A 15,175-nucleotide genomic window follows, 5' to 3' on the forward strand; every position below is an offset into this window, starting at 1 on the left:
TAGCTATATAAGACCGGGATGAATGTTAGTGTTTTGAATGGCCTGACGAAGTCCAGTCTTCTTGCTGTAGGAGACAAAACGCGTTGAGGGAAACGGGACCTCTGCCTTTCCATTTGGTCAAGTGTTCAGATAAGCCCTTTGAATCCTGTTTTAAAGTAATTATATTTTGTTGCGTGTAAATAGAATAAAACTGTGTTTACACTACTACACTATGAGAGCACTATCCATCTCTTTTATGTACACCTGAGCATTGTCCTTAAGCCCATCCCTGAATTGCGAGAACGATCAGAGGGGACTCATTGAAAGACCTATCTCTACATGCTCCGTTTTTGGAGCCATACGGTACGCATACACACGTGTGTGGCACTACAACTTATTATATAATACTACACTATAAGGCGCTTTTCTCCACCTTTGTTTATATATATATATATATATATATATATATAAACTCCCAAGAAGCCTTTCTTTTAAGCAACAAATGTCCTTGCTTAAAAAAAAAGGAGTTGGTTTATTGGCACATACTTTATTTGCGCCCAGATATAGCAAGAAACCTATTTAAACTGTATAGAAAATGACAGTTTCTACAACCACTGAGGTATTTTAGTCTCTAGTCCATTTGCTCTTCTAAGGAACCCAGCAGCACCCTGCAAATAGGGAAATATCTTTAAATGTGCATCATTTCCAGTAATTTATCTTCTGTAAAAAAAAAAGGTACTGGTACAAATAATATGTACCAGCACTCACCTAAGCTCAAGGTGCTGTGGCCAGGCTAGTGTCTCCCTGATCTATACAAGCTCCAGGCACTACTGTTGCAATATACCAGTGATGACTGTAGAAAAAATACCTATTTCCAGAAATAAAGGAGCTGGTGGAGCACCATAAAATAAAGCACAGGTAATATACATCCCTGTCTGATTTCAGTATCCTGGAATTCAGCACAGTCATAGTTTTGCAGATCAAACAGGTCCACCCATCAATCCGTATACTATTTGCTGATTGTGCAACTTATTACGCTGCACAACATGGCCCCTCCTGTAAATGTAGACAAACAGGATTAAAACAATTTTTTTATGAACTCAGGAGAGCACATGTGGTCCCATTGCATTGCGCCTTCCACAGTGTCGTGATTCCTGGGAATCTGTAGTCTGTTTTCCAAGCAGCTCTTTCTTACTCCCCCCCTGGCAGTCTCTCATTCTGGCTGTCTCTCAGACTCCCCTGCTTTCCTAGTAAGTTAACTAAAAACAGATGTAAGAGGCTCTTATATGGGGACTGAGAAAGTGAGAACCGGCTATTTGGAAGCTAACCCAACTTCTGAGTGCCTCATTACTGAGACGGAGGAGGACACTGACCGAAGAGACTGCAGAAAATGAAAGGGGAGGGGAAGGGTGAGTGTCAGGAGACAAAGGTGTGTCAGTGGTAAGAGGAGGAGAGAGACAGGCGGAGACAGAAAGACAGGTGTGTCCTACAGACAGGAAGAAGAGACATCTGTGACAGAAAGAGAGTGAGAGAAACTAGAGGTGCACTGCAGACACACTTGGCAACCCGAAGGCAGAGAGCCAAGAGAGTGGCATAAAGAGGAAGACTGGTTGGGACAGAAGGGGCATCACTGGCAGAAGGAACCTCTGCATGTGAGTCTATCTGTGATATAAACAGCCTGAGGGCAGGGTGGGGAGTGCGGGAGACACAGCAACTGAGAGAAATTGAGGCAGAGCAATGTAATATAGTGCAGGGGGAAGAGTGTAATATAGTGCAGGGGGAAGAGTGTAATATAGTGCAGGGGGAAGAGTGTAACACAGTGCAGGGGGAAGAGTGTAATACAGCGCAGGGGCAAGATGGTAATACAGCGCAGGGGCAAGATGGTAATACAGTGCAGGGGGAAGAGTGTAACACAGTGCAGGGGCAACAGTGTAATACAGTGCAGGGGGAAGATGGTAATACAGTGCAGGGGGAAGAGTGTAACACAGTGCAGGGGGAAGAGTGTAATACAGTGCAGGGGCAACAGTGTAATACAGTGCAGGGGGAAGATGGTAATACAGTGCAGGGGGAAGATGGTAATACAGTGCAGGGGCAAGAGAGTAATACAGTGCAGGGGCAAGAGAGTAATACACTGCAGGGGCAAGAGAGTAATACACTGCAGGGGGAAGAGTAATACAGTGCAGGGGGAAGATGGTAATACAGTGAAGGGGGGAGTGTAATACAGCGCAGGGGCAAGATGGTAATACAGTGCAGGGGCAAGAGCGTAATTACAGTGCAGGGGCAAGAGCGTAATTACAGTGCAGGGGCAAGAGTGTAATACAGTGCAAGAGGAAGACTGTAATACAGAGCTGGGGTAAGAATAGAATATAGCACAGTGGGGGAGAGTGTGATACAGTGCAGGGGGTAGTGTGCAATACAGTGCAGGGGATAATGTTTAATACAGTGCAAGGGGAGGACTAATACAGCGCAGGGGGAGGGAGTGTGATACAGCGCAGGGGGAGGGAGTGTGATACAGCGCAGGGGGAGGGAGTGTGATACAGCGCAGAGGAATAATGTAATAAAGCGCAGAGGGAAGAGTGTAATACAGCGCAGGGGGAGGGACTGTGATACAGTGCAGGAGGAAGAGTGTAATACAGCGCAGGGGGAGGGAGTGTGATACAGTGCAGGGGGAAGAGTGTAATACAGCGCAGGGGGAATAGTGTAATACAGTGCAGGGGGAAGAGTGTAATACAGTGCAGGGGGAAGAGTGTAATACAGCGCAGGGGGAAGAGTGTAATACAGCGCAGGGGGAAGAGTGTAATACAGCGCAGGGGGAAGAGTGTAACACAGTGCAGGGGGAAGATGGTAATACAGTGCAGGGGGAAGAGTGTAACACAGGGGGAAGAATGTCATACAGTGCAGGTGCAAGAGTGTAATACAGCGCAGGGGCAAGATGGTAATACAGCGCTGGGGCAAGATGGTAATACAGCGCAGGGGCAAGATGGTAATACAGTGCAGGGGCAAGAGTGTAATTACATATGTCATACAGTGCAGGTGCAAGAGTGTAATACAGTGCAGGGGCAAGATGGTAATACAGCGCTGGGGCAAGATGGTAATACATGCGCAGGGGCAAGATGGTAATACAGTGCAGGGGCAAGATGGTAATACAGTGCAGGGGCAAGATGGGAATACAGTGCAGGGACAAGAGTGTAATTATAGTGCAGGGGCAAGATGGGAATACAGTGCAGGGACAAGAGTGTAATTATAGTGCAGGGGCAAGAGTGTAATACAGCGCAAGAGGAAGACTGTAATACAGAGCTGGGGTTAGACTAGAATATAGCACAGTGGGGGAGAGTGTGATACAGTGCAGCGGGTAGTGTGCAATACAGTGCAGGGGATAATGTGTACTACAGTGCAAGGGGAGAACTAATACAGCGCAGGGGGAGGGAGTGTGATACAGCGCAGGGGGAGGGAGTGTGATACAGCGCAGAGGAATAATGTAATAAAGCGCAGAGGGAAGAGTGTAATACAGCGCAGGGGAGAGTGTAATACAGCGCTGGGGGAAGGAGTGTGATACAGCGCAGGGGGAGGGAGTGTGATACAGCGCAGGGGGAGGGAGTGTGATACAGCGCAGGGGGAGGGAGTGTGATACAGCGCAGGGGGAGGGAGTGTGATACAGCGCAGGGGGAGGGAGTGTGATACAGCGCAGGGGGAGGGAGTGTGATACAGCGCAGGGGGAGGGAGTGTGATACAGCGCAGGGGGAGGGAGTGTGATACAGCGCAGGGGGAGGGAGTGTGATACAGCTCAGGGGGAGGGAGTGTGATACAGCTCAGGGGGAGGGAGTGTGATACAGCTCAGGGAAAGGGAGTGTGATACGGGGAAGGGAGTGTAATACAGTGCAGGGGAATAGTGTAATAAAGCGCAAAGGGAAGAGTGTAATACAGAGTGATAAGGGGAAGGGAGTGTGATACAGCGCAGGGAAAGGGAGTGTGATACGGGGAAGGGAGTGTAATACAGTGCAGGGGAATAGTGTAATAAAGCGCAGAGGGAAGAGTGTAATACAGCGCAGGGGAGAGTGTTATACAGCACAGGGGGAGAGAGTGTAATACAACAAGGGGGGAAGGAGTGTAGTACAGCGCAAGGTGAAGAGTGTAATACAGCGCAGGAGGAGGAGTGTAATACAGCGCAGGAGGAGGAGTGTAATACAGCGCAGGGGGGAAAATAATACAGTGCAAGGTAAAGAGTGTAATACAGCTCAGGGACACCATGCAATACAGCGTAGGGGCAGAGTTTGAAACACAGCAGTGTGTGAGATTGTAATACAGTGCTGGGGTAAGAATAGTATATAGCACAGTGGGGGGGAGAGTAATACAGTGTGGGGGGGGAAGAGTGTGCGATACAGTGCAGAGGGAAGAGTAATACAGTGCAGGGGGGGAGAGGAATACAGTGCAGAGGGAAGAGTAATACAGTGCAGAGGGGGGAGAGGAATACAGTGCAGGGGGGGGAGAGGAATACAGTGCAGGGGGGGGGGAATACAGTGCAGGGGGGGTAGAGGAATACAGTGAAGGGGGGGTAGAGGAATACAGTGCAGGGGGGGTGGAGGAATACAGTGCAGGGGGAGTGTAATACAGTGCAGGGGGGGGGAAGAGTAATACAGTGCAGGGGGGGAGAGGAATACAGTGAGGGGGGGAGTGTAATACAGTGCAGGGGGAAGAGTGTAATACAGTGCAGGGGGAAGAGTGTAATACAGTGCAGGGGGGGGGAGTGTAATACAGCGCAGGGGCAAGATGGTAATACAGTGCAGGGGGAAGAGTGTAATACAGCGCAGGGGCAAGATGGTAATACAGTGCAGGGGGAGTGTAATACAGTGCAGGGGGGGGGGGAGAGTAATACAGTGCAGGGGGGGAGAGGAATACAGTGAGGGGGGGAGTGTAATACAGTGCAGGGGGAAGAGTGTAATACAGTGCAGGGGGAAGAATGTCATACAGTGCAGGGGGAAGAATGTCATACAGTGCAGGGGAGAGAAGAGTGTAATACAGTGCAGGGGGGGAGAGGAATACAGTGCAGAGGGAAGAGTAATACAGTGCAGGGGGGGGGGGAGAGGAATACAGTGAAGGGGGGGGGAGTGTCATACAGTGCAGGGGCAAGAGTGTAATACAGCGCAGGGGCAAGAGAGTAATACAGCGCAGGGGCAAGAGAGTAATACAGCGCAGGGGCAAGAGAGTAATACAGCGCAGGGGCAAGAGAGTAATACAGTGCAGGGGGAAGAGTGTAATACAGCGCAGGGACAAGAGTGTAATACAGCGCAGGGACAAGAGTGTAATACAGCGCAGGGGCAAGAGTGTAATACAGCGCAGGGGGAAGATGGTAATACAGCGCAGGGGGAAGATGGTAATACAGCGCAGGGGGAAGATGGTAATACAGCGCAGGGGGAAGATGGTAATACAGCGCAGGGGGAAGATGGTAATACAGTGCAGGGGGAAGATGGTAATACAGTGTAGGGGGAAGAGTGTCATACAGTGCAGGGGGGAGAAGAGTAATACAGTGCAGGGAGGGGGAGAGTGTCATACAGTGCATGGGGGGGAAGAGTAATACAGAGCAGGGATGGGGAGAGTGTCATACAGTGCATGGGGGGGAAGAGTGTAAAACAGTGTAGGGGGGGAGAGTGTGTCATACAGTGTGGGGTTAAGAGTGTAATACAGCATTGGGAAAAGTGTAATACAGAGCAGAGACTGGTGGAAAAATAAACTGAGAAAGAGGTAGCTTGAGATAGAGCAAAGATCATTAAACAGAGAGGGTGGGAACATGAGCACAGGAGAGAACTAGGTTAAGAGAACCAGTTTCATACAGTAAAACACTACAGCATGAGCAGTATCTGTCTCTTCTATCTGTCAAGTTCTAAAACCCTCTCCATTCCAGTCGTAGAGGTGGAAGCAGACAGAGCACAAGATGAGTTGGACACACGAGGACTCGGAGGTGTATAAGATGCTGCAGGGGAATCAGGAGATGAGAACATCCCCGAGGCAATCCAGCAGCTTCAGGCTACTACAGGAGGCCCTGGAAAACAACCCTGATGGTACCTCTAACGTGACTCTGACAGTGCTCAGTCACTGCTGTCTGTACAGCTGTTGCTCACACTACTTCTACCACACATTGCCCACAACAGCATGTCTCTGTCTGTGAGTGGAAGGACCAACAATCACCACCACAAATACTGTCCATAAGAAAATACCACCAGCACACATTGATACTGCCATCATTAACACTACCAGCACACACTACCAACACACACTGCCATCATCACTAACATAACACTACCAGCACACACTGCCATCACTAACATAACACTACCAGCACACACTGCCATCACTAACATAACACTACCAGCACACACTGCCATCACTAACATAACAATACCAGCACACACTGCCATCACTAACATAACACTACCAGCACACACTGCCATCACTAACATAACAGTACCAGCACACACTGCCATCACTAACATAACACTACCAGACCACACTGCCATCACTAACATAACACTGCCATCACTAACATAACACTACCAGCACACACTGCCATCACTAACATAACACTACCAGCACACACTGCCATCACTAACATAACACTACCAGCACACACTGCCATCACTAACATAACACTACCAGCACACACTACCACCACTAACATAACACTACCAGCACACACTGCCATCACTAACATAACAGTACCAACACACACTGCCATCACTAACATTACACTACCAGCACACACTGCCATCACTAACATAACAGTACCAACACACACTGCCATCACTAACATAACACTGCCATCACTAACATAACACTACCAGCACACACTGCCATCACTAACATAACACTACCAGCACACACTGCCATCACTAACATAACACTACCATCACTAACATAACACTACCAGCACACACTGCCATCACTAACATTACACTGCCATCACTAACATTACACTACCAACACACACTGCCATCACTAACATAACACTACCAGCACACACTGCCATCACTAACATAGCACTACCAGCACACACTGCCATCACTAACATTACACTACCAGCACACACTGCCATCACTAACATAACACTACCAGCACACACTGCCATCACTAACATAGCACTACCAGCATACACTGCCATCACTAACATAGCACTACCAGACCACACTGCCATCACTAACATAGCACTACCAGCACACAGTGCCATCACTAACATAGCAATACCAGCACACAGTGCCATCACTAACATAGTACTACCAGCACACACTGCCATCACTAACATAACACTACCAGCACACACTGCCATCGCTAACATAACACTACCAGCACACACTGCCATCGCTAACATAACACTACCATCACTAACATAACACTACCAGCACACACTGCCATCACTAACATAACAGTACCAACACACACTGCCATCACTAACATAGCAATACCAGCACACACTGCCATCACTAACATAACACTGCCATCACTAACATAACACTACCAGCACACACTGCCATCACTAACATAACACTACCATCACTAACATAACACTACCAGCACACACTGCCATCACTAACATTACACTGCCATCACTAACATTACACTACCAGCACACACTGCCATCACTAACATAACACTACCAGCACACACTGCCATCACTAACATAACACTACCATCACTAACATAACACTACCGGCACACACTGCCATCACTAACATAGCACTACCAGCACACACTGCCATCACTAACATAGCACTACCAGACCACACTGCCATCACTAACATAGCACTACCAGCACACAGTGCCATCACTAACATAGCAATACCAGCACACAGTGCCATCACTAACATAGTACTACCAGCACACACTGCCATCACTAACATAACACTACCAGCACACAGTGCCATCGCTAAAATAATACTACCAGCACACACTGCCATCACTAACATAGCACTACCAGCACACACTGCCATCACTAACATTACACTACCAGCACACACTGCCATCACTAACATTACACTGCCAGCACACACTGCCATCACTAACATTACACTGCCAGCACACACTGCCATCACTAACATTAGACTACCAGCACACACTGCCATCACTAACATAGCACTACCAGCACACACTGCCATCACTAACATAGCACTACCAGCACACACTGCCATCACTAACATAGCACTACCAGCACACACTGCCATCACTAACATAGCAATACCAGCACACAGTGCCATCACTAACATAGTACTACCAGCACACACTGCCATCACTAACATAACACTACCAGCACACAGTGCCATCGCTAAAATAATACTACCAGCACACACTGCCATCACTAACATAACACTACCAGCACACACTGCCATTACTAACATTACACTACCAGCACACACTGCCATCACTAACATAGCACTACCAGCACACACTGCCATCACTAACATTACACTACCAGCACACACTGCCATCACTAACATTACACTGCCAGCACACACTGCCATCACTAACATTAGACTACCAGCACACACTGCCATCACTAACATAGCACTACCAGCACACACTGCCATCACTAACATTACACCACCAGCACACACTGCCATCACTAACATTACACCACCAGCACACACTGCCATCACTAACATAACACTACCAGCACACAGTGCCATCACTAACATTACACCAACAGCACACACTGCCATCACTAACATAGCACTACCAGCACACACTGCCATCACTAACATTACACCACCAGCACACACTGCCATCACTAACATAACACTGCCAGCACACACTACCATCACTAACATAGCACTACCAGCACATACTGCCATCACTAACATAACACTACCAGCACACAGTGTCATCACTAACATTACACTACCAGCACACACTGCCATCACTAACATAACACTGCCATCACTAACATAACACTACCAACACACACTGCCATCACTAACATTACACTACCAGCACACACTGCCATCACTAACATAACACTACCAGCACTCACTGCCGTCACTAACATTACACATACCTGTACACACTGCCATCACTAACATTATCAGCCCACACTGTCATCACTAACACACTGCCATCACTAACATAACACTGCAGGACCACACTGCCATCACTAACATAACACTGCAGGACCACACTGCCATCACTAACATAACACTGCCAGCACACACTGCCATCACTAACATAACACTGCCAGCACACACTGCCAGCACACACTGCCATCACACTACCAGCACACACTGCCATCACTAACATTACACTACCAGCACACACTGCCATCACTAACATTACACTACCAACACACACTGCCATCACTAACATAATACTACCAGCACTCACTGCCGTCACTAACATTACACATACCTGTACACACTGCCATCACTAACATTATCAGCCCACACTGTCATCACTAACACACTGCCATCACTAACATAACACTGCAGGACCACACTGCCATCACTAACATAACACTGCAGGACCACACTGCCATCACTAACATAACACTGCCAGCACACACTGCCATCACTAACATAACACTGCCAGCACACACTGCCAGCACACACTGCCATCACACTACCAGCACACACTGCCATCACTAACATTACACTACCAGCACACACTGCCATCACTAACATTACACTACCAACACACACTGCCATCACTAACAGAAACATCATTATATTAGACAATTCACTGCAGAATACGGATACACAGTTATGATGCCACACTATCACATAGGTAAGAGACAGTCGCACATTTTAACCAATCAGCCCTGACAGTTATGATTACAACTTCTCCATATAATACTTAGTGTGGGTATAGAAACTATAGTTTCATACAAACAGGAAACACTTGATGCAAGCACACTGTAGGCCTAGGACTGTGCACTGAGATAAAAGGTGGTGACGTGTGCTCGGTTGTCACTAGGAATCCTGTACATGTTCTATCCTCTGACCCTGCTGGAGGTCAGACACAAGCCTGCTCTTATCACAGGTGCTCAGACACGTTTTGACTTGAAGATAACAATGACTGGCTGCTGTAGACTAGTGGAGAAGAGCGCACTGAGGGTGACTGACATTTCCTAATGTCCAGCATCACAAGGATGTGGACTAAAGCTCTTGTATTGCTGTATTACAGGCATTTCCACGGCCCCGCCCAGCAGATTGTCACCCAATGTTCAGAGACCCACCACCAGCCCACTCCAGCAGCCTATCACCAACAGAGTGCCTTCCCCCCAGCGGGTGTGCGAGAGGTGTAACTTGGGTATCAAGTAAGTGTCACTGTTATCTAGTGATCGTAGTGAAAGGTCATAACAGTATGTACGTGATGTACTATGACATGTGTTGGGTGTGCAGTACTTATTTTGTATACCAATACATACTTTTAGAGTGTTGTCATAATGACCATGGCATGCTAGGTGTCTGGCACTCCCATCCTATTTAGGGTGTGGTAGAAAAAGTCAACAGGCAGAATGTCAAAAATGGACATTAAGTCAACAAGCAATATGTCGACATTCACAAATGTCACCATTGCTGACAAGTTCACCTGATATGTCGATATCAGAATGTCGACATACAGGGGGGATTGCATCATATTTTAGCTAAACCCTAACAGTAACACAAAAAAAATCTATTGTCGACATTATAGTGTCGACATGTTAAATGTCAACATTTTAACCATGTCAACATTTTTTTTGTCAACCTTATGTCATCGACATTCAGAACCTGTCAAACATTCTCGTGTCGAATGTTGGGTCGCACTACTTAAAGTGTTTAATAATGACAATGTAAATGTGACAGTCCTTTCTGTACACCATGGCCCTCATTCAGAGCCGCTCGCTAGCGGCCGTACGCTCGTTCCGAGCGATGTTCGCACATCTGCGCATGCGTACGGTTTTTAGCATGCATGCGCGAACCAGTCAGTGCGGCCAAAAATCGTTTGTACGCTATATAGCGAGTGCCTGCTATTTTGAGTGACAGAATGAGGCGTATGTGGGTGGTAACAGGGGAAGGTGTTTGAAAACGGGTTAGTGGAATTCGAACGCAGGCGTGCTTAAAGGTCAAAACGGGCGTTTTAAGGGAGTGCATAATTAATACAGCAGCGTCATTGACCACGTCACTTGGTTTTTTTTAACTCAGAACTGCTCGCAAAATAGCGGTTGAAAAAACCAACCACAAGAATAGCGAGCAGTTCATACGCTGTACGATGTACTCGATTGGCCAGGGGGCGTTTTTATCAAATAAACGAGCGTATGTTTTGCTTGCTCGTTCAGACTTAGAGGTGTGAACAGACTGCAATTTGCGAACGGATCATTTGAATAGCCACCCCTTGTTTTTGAACGAACGACCGCAAATAGCGAACGGCTCTGAATCAGGCCCATGTGTCCTCAGTGTGTGTCCTAGTGACTGGCATGTCACCAGCTGTACTCATGATAAATAAGTTACCCTCATGCTTATAATAAGAACTATGTAACATATAGACAGAGGAAGGCTCAGTCCGGTTCAGAGGGCAGAACAAGACATTCTGGCTTTTTGATTATTTTTTTCTTACTTTTTTTTAAATTTACATCCATGTGACCGAAAGTTGTTGCGTCAAGTACCCACGGCCATTTTTGCAAAGGGCATCAGGTATTTTGCAGTGGGCTCACCATTAGAATTCCTAATTCAAGCCGTGAAACAGACTGGATGTGTCTCAGACCAATGATAACGTGCTGAAGAAGAAAAGAGACAGCAGGGGTTAAATGGACCTAATCCCGACAGCCGGCTTCCTGCCTGTCATATCCCAGCAAGTGTCTAAAGACAGGCGTCGATATGCCGACGCCTGTCAGACATACGCCGGTAGCCCGACGCCCGGCATCCCGATCGAAGGATAGCCACGGGGGAGGGGGGGTTGGAGGGTTAGGTTTAGGGTTCCTGGCGGGGATTTAGCGTTAGGCACCCCCCCCCGAGACGTTAGGTTTAGGCTAGGGGAAGGGGGTTTAGGGTTAGGCACCCCCGGGATGGGGGCTTCGCGTTAGGCTCCCCCCTGGGGGACTTGGGTTTAGGCGGCGGGGAAGGGGGGATTAGGGGATTAGGGTTAGGCACTTAGAGTGGGGATTAGGGTTAGGCACTGGGGGGGAAGGTTAGGGTTAGGCAACCCTAAGGGAGGGTTAGGGGATGGAATTATGTTAGTCAATACTTACCTTAGGGCCGATAGGGATTTTCACCCATGTCGGGCAGCCGCTGTCGGGATTCCAACCACCGGACATGTGTCCGGCGGTAAATCATACCGATTCCGTTAAATGTAATAGTCTGCAGCTTGCAGACATCGGCCAGTTTCTGGTGGATCTGTACGATGTTTTAAAGTGGCAATCATTTCAAAAGCAAAACCAGATTGGCAGACTCGCCAATGCCAGCAAGTCACAGGCTATTAGCTCATTACACTGTATGTGTCCTGATGACTAACGACGAAAGCTGAATTTGGACTCAGAGAGAGGCACTGATTCCAGTGGAAGAATAGGCTCCCTGGGTCAGAGTTCTGCCCGCGTACTCCGCCGTGAGGTCCGACCAGGACCCCAACCACTCCATTAGGCATCCCACACCAATTGCCACAGTTAGTGAAGTTTACATTCAAATCCATCCAGTGGAAGGCCCATAAAAGGCTCACCAGGTCATAGTTCTTCCCATCGGACACCAACGGGTGATCCGATCGGGACCTCAACCCCACGAGTATGTCTTCTGGGATCTCCACTCTGAAGTTTTTGTCCAGATTATGTGATGTCGTCAAAATCCATCCAGTAGAAGGCCCAGAAAAGGCTCCCTAAGTCAAAGTTCTTTCCTGCACATTCCGCCATAAGGTCAGACCGGGACTCCAACCATTCATTTAGTCATCCCAGACCAATTGCCACTCCTCTGTGCAGTTTGCATCCAAATCCATCCAGTGGAAGGCCCAGAACATGCTCCCTGGGTCAAAGTTCTGCCCAGGGTACATCAGCAGGAGGTCCGACCGGGACCTCAACCCACTAGTATGTCTACTGGGATCCAATGTTACCATTCTGTTAAGTTTTTGTCCAAATCCATCCAGTGGAAGGATCAGTTCAGGCTCCCTGGGTCAAAGTTCTGCCCAGCGTACACCAACAGGAGGTACAATCGGGACCCTAACCCCCCTAAAACCTGGCCGGGATCCCACTGGACCACCTCGCTTTGGTGTCATCCCAGTTGGTGCAGGGGTGTCCGAATGCATAACTAGACAGACAAACAAACAAACAGACAAATGATCTTTATATATGAGATGGAGGGACTGCACCTCAATATCTCCAATATCTGCCTTGGTCCCCCCATTTCTGACAGCAGAAGCAGCCCCCATAGGTTTCCGTAGTGGCTGTTGTTGGCTTTACCAAGCTCCAAGAGACAATTTTCCTTTACCAATTTCCGACTGCACCCGCAATGGAAATGGCTACCGTACATGCGCAATAGTGTTGCAGGGTCCTGACAGAGGAGTGAAATGATGGCATTAGCGATCATTTCACTTCTTACACATCGCAGGGACGAGCTCCTTTCAATAAATAATAAATATGCCCCTAAGAATCTATTGTTTCACAACTGCTGACTGTGTTGCATATTTCACACATATGTAGATAAGAAATGAGACTTGCACACCTCATGTCAGTAACCGTTATGTCCTTGTCTCTTTCTCTCTCTCCTAATCCTGTGCAGTGACGTAGCAGTGAGGATTTCAGATGGACATCACCGCCACCCAGCGTGCTACGTGTGTGCAGACTGCGGCCTCAACCTACGTATGAGAGGACACTTCTGGGCGGGCAATGATCTAGTGTGCGAGAAACATGCCCGCGCCAGACATCACACATAGACTGGGATCCCGATGAACGGATAATTAGAGTGCTCACCTTTTATCCCGCAAACAACCCTAAATCTGACCTCTTCATCTAAACCACTGTAACATAGGCAGTGCTCTCCTTCCCTGCCACCATTCTCCATTCTAGGATTGGGACAATTCAGGCCACAGACCTGTCTCGCCCAAACCTCACCCCAATCCACCCATCTATTTAGTGGGAGGCCTTGTCCCTTTCGTATGATGGAAATCGGGACTGTTGGCAGTTACATTCTCAGGAACAACTTAACGCAATGTTCTTACCAAGCAGGTCATTGGTAATCTGTAAAATGGACTATGAGTCCCTTTGCTTGAACATAGGTGAGTGAAGTGAAATAAGCTGAAGAATCACTGATAAACTCACCTGTGTTTAAGAAGTTACTGACAGCAGCTTTGATCAACTAGCAGCATGAGTCATACTTTTCCTGTCTCAGGTCTTCCCCCAAACCATCACGTGAAATACAGTACGTAGTCACTAGTGCATATTTTAAGGGTATTATAAAGACAGAGACTGATTCCATCAAAGTATAAATGCATAAGAGCTAGATCTGAAGAGTCTTGTTATATCCTCCTGTATGTATTAGGCCGCTGTCAATTAGAAAGTGGTGATGCCACAACTGACTGCTTATAATTAATGACTTATCTGCAAACACAACAGAATAATTTAGATATGTGTCACAGTATAAACATTTCTCATGCATTAAATTATAAAAATAGCTACAGCAGTGCCAAATATAATGATACTGACCCTAAGCAGATTTCAATTGCACTCACCATGCAATAGGCTGCAAATATAATATATATATATATATATATATATATTATCCCCTCACTGTTCACAGTATGTCACAGTACACAGGTTACTCCCTGCCATTCTCACATTACAGATGCATTATTGTGTCCTTATTTTATATGCTATTAAAGAAAACTTTCAAATTGATTTAGGCCGAGTGTGCTAATTTAAGGATTACGGTAAAAGGAGTGGTGAATTGCTGGTTAGGTTGTAACGAAAAGTTCATCTAGTTTCATTAAAGTGTCTAAATCGTTATTTATATTGTTTTTAGCTTTTCTCGATAAGTGTTTTATGATCCTTCTGTATTCATTTGTTCTTCTTACTGATGTTTTTGCATTATTTCTGATGGCAAAAGAATATTATGCTAAGAAGTTGTTCATTTCATATACGTACTATGGGGCCTATTCATCATCACTTAATTTCCACAAAAGCAGGTGAAAATTAACATTTTCACCTGCAATTATAGAAATTAAGTTATCGGGCCATTCATCAAGAAGGTAATGCAGGAGC

General features: G+C 47.0%; 1 protein-coding gene and 1 long non-coding RNA gene across 3 annotated transcripts in view; one reads left to right on the forward strand and one right to left on the reverse strand.

Moving 5' to 3' along the window:
• Nucleotides 1-15,175, reverse strand: part of LOC148509380 (uncharacterized) — a 246,375-nt gene that overhangs the window by 110,621 nt on the left and 120,579 nt on the right. The gene's annotated exons all lie outside the window — the stretch shown is intronic.
• Nucleotides 1,275-14,812, forward strand: PDLIM2 (PDZ and LIM domain 2). Of its 2 annotated transcripts, none has more exons than XM_088443265.1 (4): nucleotides 1,275-1,388; nucleotides 5,879-6,035; nucleotides 10,141-10,273; nucleotides 13,698-14,812. In XM_088443265.1, the coding sequence occupies exons 2-4, from the start codon at nucleotides 5,909-5,911 to the stop codon at nucleotides 13,849-13,851; spliced, it is 414 nt and encodes a 137-aa protein (XP_088299391.1). In that variant the 5' UTR covers nucleotides 1,275-1,388; nucleotides 5,879-5,908; the 3' UTR covers nucleotides 13,852-14,812. The 2 variants fall into 2 exon arrangements, with proteins under 2 accessions (XP_088299391.1, XP_088299390.1); XM_088443264.1 differs by lacking the exon at nucleotides 1,275-1,388 and adding an exon at nucleotides 1,395-1,631.

The sequence above is a fragment of the Taudactylus pleione genome, unplaced genomic scaffold, assembly GCF_031769625.1.
Source record: "Taudactylus pleione unplaced genomic scaffold, aTauple2 ptg000329l, whole genome shotgun sequence".
NCBI classification, from domain to species: Eukaryota; Metazoa; Chordata; class Amphibia; order Anura; family Myobatrachidae; genus Taudactylus; species Taudactylus pleione.